General features: G+C 39.6%; 1 protein-coding gene across 1 annotated transcript; it reads right to left on the bottom strand.

Moving 5' to 3' along the window:
• Positions 1-920: 920 nt before the first annotated feature.
• On the bottom strand, positions 921-4,962 carry LOC133956306 (succinate dehydrogenase [ubiquinone] iron-sulfur subunit, mitochondrial-like). The gene is made up of 8 exons (XM_062391236.1): positions 4,781-4,962; positions 3,255-3,388; positions 3,061-3,146; positions 2,814-2,950; positions 2,510-2,626; positions 2,190-2,291; positions 1,389-1,511; positions 921-1,295 (listed from the first exon to the last, which is right to left on the bottom strand). Exons 1-8 carry the CDS (start codon positions 4,844-4,846, stop codon positions 1,215-1,217), a joined length of 846 nt encoding a protein of 281 aa, XP_062247220.1. The 5' UTR covers positions 4,847-4,962; the 3' UTR covers positions 921-1,214.
• Between the last annotated feature and the right edge of the window lie 5,110 nt (positions 4,963-10,072).

Here is a 10,072-nt window from a genome sequence, read left to right as displayed (position 1 = left end):
GACGGATCACCTGAATGGAATGCAGCCATCATTTTTGTCTTGGTGTGCTTTTCTTACCGTCAGAAAATAGAGACAGCCGCTCTTTGAAGCTGCTGAACAAAACATGTTATTCATTCACAGGCTGGGGAAAGAGGGCTCTCACATATAAAGCCATTGATAGCTCAATTTCATTTTGATGCTCTGGCTAAATGTCACGCTTGAACTTAGCAATTGTTAATGTATTTAGCAATGCATTGTCTCCACTATTACAACCATAATTTGCGCTGGGAAGGCAGCCTCTAAGCACACATGCTACATCTTGTCTTAAGGCTATATGATTGTATTTTGTTCTCGTTGTAGCAACATTATTGCTATGACGACATTCACATTGACTTGCAATGACGAAGTAAGGTTTGTGGTATGATGTTGTAATTAGACAGCCCATTCATAATCTTTGAGATGCGTTGTCTTATTATGATAGCTGTTCATTTTCATTTGGATCCATTTTCAACTTTTTACAGTTTGCAGTGGTGCCTGGTTGAAGGAGGGTAATCCAGATAATTCTCTCCAGAGCAACATATTTCCCCTCAGGGACCCCATGGTGCTTCAAGGGCCTCTCACCTGGAGGCTGTGCCCAGAAAACCTCCAATAGAAAAATCAGCTCAACCTGCTGAGCTCCTTATTAATTTACTTCTCTATCTCTTTTAAGTGTAAACCCAGACAACTTATTGACGAAATAGATTTCTGCTGTATGTATTCACAATCCCATTCCATCACAGATCATGACCATAAGTGAGGGTTGGTTTATAGAAGCACTGGTACGCTAGTGGGGACTTTTGGACATAGAAACAATTTTTTTTTTATTGTAATGTAAGTGGCAAAGACAATTGAAAAGTACTGTGTTCTTTCCTCATTCAAAAACATAGGTTTGACATCCATAATGAGCTCAGCACATCTTTAATGAACACATGTACAAATATGTACAATCTTAATAAGATATTTGTGAGTAATAACAGTAATATCGTTTTTTTCACCAATTTACACAAATAGCAGATATGTGGTCCATGCTCCATCACTCAATATTTTGCTTGAGGCTCCATCACCTTTTTCTAACACATTCCTGTTTCCTTCTGCCTCACAATCACACTCATTAAAATGATGAAAGGTGCTTCTCTGCTCTTCGCCTGTTAACTTATATTGAGGTATTCTTCGTGGATCTTTAGTGGGCATGCTTTTCACGATGCTGCTGCTTTCTTCTCTTTGTAAGTCGCCATCATTTTCTTGATCTCTGCAATGGCCTTTCCTGGGTTGAGTCCCTGTAAAGGAGTGTGACAAACAGACTGTGAGAAACTGAAATTCTATTAACTCTGTATTACTGTGTGTGTGTGTGTGTGTCTGCCTATATATACCTTGGGACAAGTCTTCGTGCAGTTCATGATGGTGTGGCAGCGGTAGAGCGAGAAGGGGTCCTGCAGTTTAGACAGACGTTCCTCAGTGAATTCATCACGGGAGTCAATCATCCAACGATACGCCTGTAGGACAGTAAACAGTGTATTCTTTACTGCATCAGGAAAATATGAATGTTCACAGTGATAGAAATGCTGGTAAACTACAATTCATGACACAATATCATGTTGAACTCATTACTAAAGTTGTGTTTGCCTGGACTGTAAATTGTGAAAATATTGCCAATGTTAACTTCCATTATTTGATATGAAAGTAACAACTCTGGGTCACTTATGGTAAAACCAATGAAAGCTGAGTATTAGTTTTTCTAAACTGGTATTTTATTCTTGTTAACACATATAAATAGTCTATTATTGGGACACAAATCTCATAGTTAAATGTGTTTTATGCTGCTTGCTGACATGCACTGAGCATATTCTCCTGCAATGATGCAGAGTTGGTAGCTCGGGCCATTCTCCGGAGATTTTTGTGCCAGCTCCCTAGTAAATGTGTGGAGAATGTGAGCTCCTGTAAGAATACAGCAGGAAAATGGGAAGAATTCACTCCGGGCGAGTGTTTGATGATGTTTCCGACACACACTAAGAAATAAAAAAGCCCCTAAAAACCTAACAAATTACCTTATCAAAGCAAACAGGATGTAAAAGAGTGTGTGAAATGCAGAGTCCGGAGAATTGTCAATTGTTGCACATTTTACGGAGTTAGTGTCTGAAAAGATAGATGTTCTCGGACTGTCTTCAACCCACCTGCATCAGTACGGCAGGTCCCAGGTATTTGTCTCCATTCCACCAGTAGCTGGGACAGCTGGTGCTGCAGCAAGCACAGAGGATGCATTCGTAGAGGCCGTCCTGTTGGGTAAAGTACCACAGGTTACTCTGAGTCACTGTGGTGTTTTACAAAACGCCATAATACTATCGTAACAAATGTGGTCCTGCTACATTTCATTGTGAATGTAACACACCAGACAAGTTAATGAAAGACAGGTCAGCGCAGCTGTTATTTGCCAGGGCCAAGATATGACGACACAATGGCTGCCCACTGGTGTGAAACAAGCTGGTTTATTTACCAGTTTTTGTCTGTCCTCCACCGACTGGAAATACTGCTCCTTCCCTTCTTGAGCTTCATCCTTCTTTTTCAGGTAGGGCTCAATGGATTTGTATTGTGCGTAAAAGTTGCTCATATCCTGGTGGGAAATTTACAAACAAAAGTCATGACCGACATTAAAAATACAATGTTCTAAATATGAAATATTCTGTTTAAATGCATAAAAAGTTTATCGTCATTATGCTCTAATGTTAATGACAATCTTCTAGAGCAATTTCAAATATGGCCATTGCGTATAACTCTTTTTCTCCTCTTGCAGTACTTACAGGCACCAGATCTTTGACCACATACATGTGTGGAAGTGGGTAAATCTTGGTTGGTTTGCTGGTGTTTGCGTCGATCTTATTAAGACACGCCAGCGTGTTGCCTCCATTAATGTTCATGGCACATGAGCCACAAATACCTGAGGAAACAACACATTCGGTGGGTCAATGAAAGATGAAACAAAGGGTCATGTCTCCATGTTTCATTTGCTTTGTTAAAGGTTGAATGCAGGTGATTTTAGTTTCTTACCCTCACGGCATGAGCGTCTGAATGTGAGCGTGGGGTCCATCTCATTCTTAATCTTAATGAGGGCATCCAGAACCATTGGGCCACATCTGTATTAAGAGGAAGAGGTCAATAAGTTAGGACATGTGCTACACTATCATTAAAAAACTAGGATCCAGCTTAGTAATGTTTTAATAATAGACCTGGTCATGATTTACCTGTCTAAATCAATTTCATAGGTCTGCATTCGGGGTTTGTCTCCGGCACTGTCGGGGTCCCAGCGGTAAATCTGGAACTTCTTGATTCTGGGTTCAGTAACCGGAGCAGCTGCTGTCTGAACTGACCGCCCCATCTAGATCACAGATAAGGAACAGAAGCAATACATAAGACTCAAACCCAAGTATCAATTAAGAGTTATGAACAAAAAACATAACAATGTTACCAAGCTGCAGGTCATACAAACTAACTGCACATCGACACAGCACCTACAGTCAAACACAAATATCCATATACTCTATACGGCTGCACATGTTGTATAATGTAAGAATTTTGACAAATTGCATAACCTTTATCATAAAAAGTCTTATAAAAAGAACTTCCATTTTCTATTTTAAAAAGTATAAATATGTTATATTTTATTGTAGCTCTTACTACTATAAATATACAATTACTGATAATATTGTGTGTATTTTCTTATTATTACTCTACTTTATTTTTCTCCTTTCTCTACTACTTCCTTGTGCTGCTTTGTAAATGTCTTCCTCTATAGAGGACAAATACATGATATCTAATCATATCTTATCTTAAGGCTAAAATTAAGCACATATCCTGTCAAACCAGACTACTTAACTTGTAAGGTTACTTCAAATAATTTACACAACAATGACACTAAATTTGCATTGCTCATTTCTAAAATAACCCAAAATGAAGAGACAAATGCAAAAGAACAGCATGAGATCTGAATACCAAGATAATAAAAAGATCATGATGTTCTAAACGTCTGAAAATAAAACAGATTAATGGAGGCTCACTGTGATAGCATTACTCGGTATTATTACACGTTATCATCTGGCCAGTTATTGAGTAGAATCACAGACAATTTATATACACCGAATCCTCGTATATATAAATACTGTGTGCTCTGTTTGCATAAGAAGGTATTGAGTCTCCCCCTAGTGGTAGGTTGGGTGAACTGGCTTGACGGTGTTACATCACGGTGATATCTCTGATTACTTAACTGACTTTACAGGACAATGAAAGACGAACTTTAACACAACAAGATCGACATTTCTGCTCAAATAAAAGAAATATTAATATATATATGAGGTTTAACTGCTTAGATAAAGGTCCAGACCTGCTTTATCAGTCTTTAACATGAGGTAGGAGCTGCACCACAGCTCGGCTCATACCCGATGGAGAGGTTAACTCCTCAACATGCATTGTGATGTGTTCAGTGTGGAATGTAAACACTTCCACTACATTACTTCCCAGATCAGTGTGTTGCTGTATGTCCTCTGACATTCACACAGAGACACACACACACACACAAACGGGGTGTGGGAGCAAGGTGTGTAATCACAGGTCGTTCACATTGTCACACACTCTTTTAGACGATGATACAGTGCAGGGTAGCCTACAATAGGATAAATGGGGCCTACGTTACCACTAGAACCCCAGTTGTTAACACAACATTTGTCAGAGTTGCCATCAGGATGGTGTTTGTTGTGAATGATGTTGTACTCACCACCATGACGCCACAGCTCCTGGCAACCAGAAGATTCCGACTCAGGGAGACACAGATCGCCGACATGTTGAAGACTGGATGTGTTTGTCTGACTAAAACAGCCACAGGAACACAATAAATACACACGCACACACACTCAACTGCCTGTTGTCTATACTACCCTTGAGGTGAAGCCCCGCCCTCTGCCTGCGTCACCAACGTTGCCTTCACGATCTACCGCTGAGCTCACACCTAACACACATGTATCCCGTAAACAACAGTTCCGCCGCCGGAGTGGAGCGAGAGCTAAATGAGATTTGGTCATCAACATGGTACCTGTCATATGTTTTATCACCATTTTTATCAAAGTAAGTTGTAAATGAATACGTCGTCTAAACGCGCACAGATTTACTGTCCGACAGCACTTGAAGGCACCATGTGCAAGAGACTCTTTCACAACTCTCATTGCTGTGAACCAGGGTCAGTTACATACACCTATACACAACTTAACCTACAGTGCCATGCTGCAAGTGTGATTTAGTAGCTGGAAAATTATAGTGTTTTTCATTTACCAGTTGTTCTTATTTGATGACTGAACTTAATAAATACTGATAGTAATAATAATAATAATAATAATAATATGCTGGCATGTTCCATATTTCTTATACTCTACAATGACCTCTGAGTGACCTCTCATTTCTTTGGAAAGCACTTCTTGTGTAAAGGGAAAGTTCAGCCAAAAATGAAGATTAGCTCATACTCAAACACTTGGGTTAACTATCCCTTTGAGCCAAAGAAATTCTGATTCTGATACTGTTTAGCACTACTAGTAGTAGTTTATTTTTTCATAATCAATCAAAATGTCTTCATTCATCTTCTCATCTCACTTATTAGCATTGGTCATAGTGACAGGTCTCCGATGTGACTTTATGATCATCTGCTGCTGTGTTCAGACAGACTTAACAGATATACAGTATATGTGATGATGAACCCAGGTAACAGATAAACCTTTGGAACACTCACCTGAAACTTACATCTGAATGGAGCATTTAATAAATCTTTTTAATAATAATCAATTCCTCCATGAGGACAAACAAGGAATCTGTTCAGAAGTAAAAGTATAAATAAGCCCAAATGCACCCTTGTGTGCACATAACTTGTCCACTCATGATGCCGTGTAAAAACTATTTTATTATCCTACTTAAAGATGCAGTAGGATTTGTGCTGCTCCATAGTAAAGAACGACCGCTATATATCTGCAGGGATCAATAAGGTTGCTGACCGGTACCAGTGACTCAGTGATTACATGACTCTCTGTGAGATTTGTGGCCCACAGCATAGAGGCCCAAGCCAGCAGAGTTTCAAGACATTCAGAAAATAATACTGTTATTGTTCTTAGGATTGTATACAACAATTATTGTAAATATCAATTCATTATCATTGAATATCAGTTATTAATTATTTCTTGATTAATCAATTATTCATTTAGTCTATAAAATACAAGAAATGGTGCAAATGTGTTCCTCAGCCAAAGGTGACATCTTCGATAGTTTTATTTACAATAAAATGTCAGAAACTCCACCTAGGCCCAACAGTCCCATTAAATTAAATTAGGCTGCACCTAATTTCACCCTCATATCAGTCCCAAAAAAACGCCTTTAAAAAAAAACAAAAATTATCAAGATCCATTTAAAAATGATGAAAATGATGAAAAATGCCCGGTCTTGCAGTGGAAGGGCTACAAAGTGTGAAAGTGGAGTTTATTGTTAAATCTTTCTACACCACAAAAATGGCAAAATATATAAATACTATCTTGAGATAGACAGTATAAGTACACAGAATGTGCTTAATAACACTCTTCAGCTACACAGAGGAAACATTGAGGAAAAAACGAGCATATGCAAAAACATTTTAAGGGGCTACATGTACGTTTTCTTCTTGTAATTTTCTTCTTTTACTTTAAAGATTTTTCACAGGGTTGGAAACGCAACGACAGTGGTCACCCTGGGTTTGCAACTAAATTGAGCATGCTAACTGGCTAGCCCAAACCCAGTCAACTCATCTCTTCACTTTTGAATTGGGGTGTCCAGTTTACCCTGAAGGTGAAGTGCTCAAAGGGAATATTATAACCTTGAATATTGTAAAGGCAACAGTGGCTCAAGCTTTTGGCATGTGACCATCACCACCATCTGCTCAAGAAATTACACACGAGACAATAAACAAGGTACAGTTAATAATGAGTCTTCCATTTTATTAAAATGATCTCTTTACAGATAATGTTGATCATAATTAATTTTTTTACGCATTAATGCATGGGGTTTACATAATTACAAAGGAACTGTATCTTTGAATCACTTGAATCCAGCTTTAGCTTGGTTTGATAATAAACCAAGCTGATTTAAAGTAGGCCAAATCCACAGTGCTGTCAGGCATGATAATAACCACATAGTTATTAATATCTGCTTCTTTTCCTCCCAGCTACAACGGAACATGAAACGGAGATGTGACGATGAGTGATTGGTTTGACGCGGAGGCCAAAGTTTGTGACCCGGTGGAGCAGGAGGATGTGAACCTGATCCCGAAACAGATCTGCCTGAAAGCTGTTGAACGCAGGCTAACTATCCTTGAATCTATAAGGTAAAGGCGGAATGACTTTCCACTCTCCTTAATCCTCAGGGTAACTGGCATGTTATCGTCTGCGATCGCTCTTAGCTGTAAGTAGCTGTTAAACAAAAACCCCAGAGGGCGGCAGTGAGTGTCGCTGCCACAGTGAAGGCAGTCAAGGTTTTTACTGTGTTTTTATTTTCCGGGAGAGGATGACAGGAGCAGTGTTTGGTGGGAAGGATTCTGAGATTTCATCTCTGACTGGATCAAACTCACAGCCACAGGTAAACCCATATCAGACCTGTCACACTTTGACCACAGGAGGAATGCAGAGGATTGTGGGAGATGGTGGTCTTCATAATTGATATAATGTTCATTAGGTTTGAAAATGTCAGTTTTTTTCCCCCCACAAAGGTCACTGGGTTGGCCCTGGTGACAGTAGGAGTGTACTCTGGCAGGAAGGCCACAGCGGCGACAGGGCGCTCCTTCAAGGCTCGTAAGGCCACACCAGTCTGAGAGGCCTCCAGGTGGTTAACAGCTGCAATGGCCATGAAACAGCCAATCAAGGTCAACCTAAGGGGCGGATCCAAGCATGGAGCCAGGGTTTTTGCCCTTTCCTTATAATAAATATGACAATTAGTTTAAAATTATTTTTCAAAGTTAATTGCAGTAAACAATGGGATAGAACAAGGAACCATTTTCAAAATGTATTAAATTATGTGTTTCTTGGCTCAAAGCTAAAGAGTTAACAGGAGGCCTGAACAAGGAATGACTTAATTGTGCCGGTTATTGTGGCCATTTTATGGCCCCTGATTAAAAAAAGTAGATCCAAATTTTCATGTTGTTATTATTTATTGCTTAGTCTTTAAAAACCCAGTTCACATCATTCATACTGGAATGAAATATGCTTCAATAATAATGATGTAGTTTTTGATATAAATATAAGAATGATTTCTACATAGGGATTAATTGGTTTATTGAGATATTTTAAGAACGACATTAGAGAGAAGTGAAGCCTGTAACAGCAAAAAATGCATTAAATATATTTATTTTTTGACAAGAAATAGCATATATTTAAGCATATGTGTATTTACTCTCCATCCTCTGCAGCACTTACTGATAATCCTGCCAAATGAACTGCATTGGAGAGAATTTCAGAATAGCCTAAAATAGAAAAATCATAAAAAAGTTTGCAAAACATTTTATGGCCCAGACAACACAACAATAAACGAGGGACTTTCACTTAATCTTTTGAGCATCTTATGAGCTGCTCCTCCGGTGTTCCTCCCTAACGTCTGTGCATTTCTTTTGTTTCTTTTCTTTACTGACCAAGTCTTTTCTCATTACCCTTCAGGAACTCTTCCCTTTTTTTCCAGGGTGGACTATGTTATCATGACAGGTGGAGATGAGGCACCCATGGGGCATTATGCTGTTACTGCGATGCACAATCTGTTTGAGTGCACTAGCACCAACAGGCGAGAGTCCAGGGCACTTTAGATTGCTCCTTTAACACTCACTGAATTACCACTCTAATTCTGGCTATTAAATGTTGACTCTGACCGTTCAGTAATGTAGACATGTTACATTACATTACATGCAGCAAATCATTTCACTTAACCCTTACATTATAGGCCTCAGATAAAATGGCAGTTTTTAAGGTAATTGGCTTTGGTCTTTTCAACTGCAGCCTCTTGCTGTTTGCAGATGGAGCCACAGCGTTCCTGCTTAAGAGAGCCACAGTGATTTCAGCTGCATTGCCATCCATATGGTGATGATGCCCTGTGGTTTCAGCAAATATCCATGAGTCATGAGTTTTGCATCGCAGGAGGAAGTCTGCGAGGACCTCGGAGCTATACCTTCCATGCAGTCCTCTACCGCTCCGGGGAGCAGAGCAACAAGTTGATGTCTTTCATTATTCACTGTGCATGGCTGCACTTGAAAAGGTCATCGCCATGACTAAAAAGGTCACTGGCCAGGTCCTAGTAGTCTCGTGCTGATTTTGTCCAGTAACCAGCCAGAAAAGTTCAACTGTACCAATAAAATTGCATTAATTACATATGAAACTACACATTACCAGGTCTGGAGAAGAGGGGAAACTTTTGTGCACAATTTTGCAAACATGTGCTGGGTCCTACCAACACAGGGAGACAGTGAGTATATAAGGATATTATTTTAATAACGTCTACTGTTTCTGCACCATAGCAGAGGGGATTTACCACTGCACAGGAGAGCATTTGTCCCAAGAGGTAGCCTTGCAAGCTCAAGTTGCATAATTGTGGGTTTAATGTATTCAGTCCTGAAACCAAATTGATATCTGTATAACCTATTGCGTTCATGAAAAGGTCTTTTAGTCCTAATGAAGTAGTGCACACCCAGCAGAGTGCACCGACGAGTTCAAACCAGATAATCAATGATAGGGAGCGATTTAAGCAGACGGTACTGTACTTACTGTAAAGACCGGGCTGGAGGCTGAACAGAGGTGTGCATAAATTGAAAAACAAGCTGAGTGAATAGTTAGCCATGAAATATCAATTAGGTTGTGGAATGACAGGTGAAGTAGACCAGCCTGTTTACTCAAAATATGAATCTACTCTATGTGGAGCTTTGATCGACTCAAGAGCTGATGATGCCATCAGGCAGCATGCACAGAAAATAGATGATGGAAGCAGGTGTAAGGAGGTTGACAAGGTCAGTCCTCCTCTCTAAGGA

This window comes from Platichthys flesus, chromosome 7 (genome assembly GCF_949316205.1).
Source record: "Platichthys flesus chromosome 7, fPlaFle2.1, whole genome shotgun sequence".
NCBI lineage: Eukaryota > Metazoa > Chordata > Actinopteri > Pleuronectiformes > Pleuronectidae > Platichthys > Platichthys flesus.
Note: the sequence above shows the minus strand (reverse complement) of the source record. Positions and strands in the feature narration are given on the sequence as shown.

Bases quoted from the DNA above. Each gene is read 5' to 3' on its own strand.
- LOC133956306 (XM_062391236.1), bottom strand. From the start codon at position 4,846: ATGTCGGCGATCTGTGTCTCCCTGAGTCGGAATCTTCTGGTTGCCAGG. The intron at 3,147-3,254 runs GTAAATCATGAC...CTCTTAATACAG, and splicing joins TATGAAATTGATTTAGACAG to ATGTGGCCCAATGGTTCTGG. The intron at 2,627-2,813 runs GTAAGTACTGCA...ATTTCCCACCAG, and splicing joins TGGTCAAAGATCTGGTGCCT to GATATGAGCAACTTTTACGC.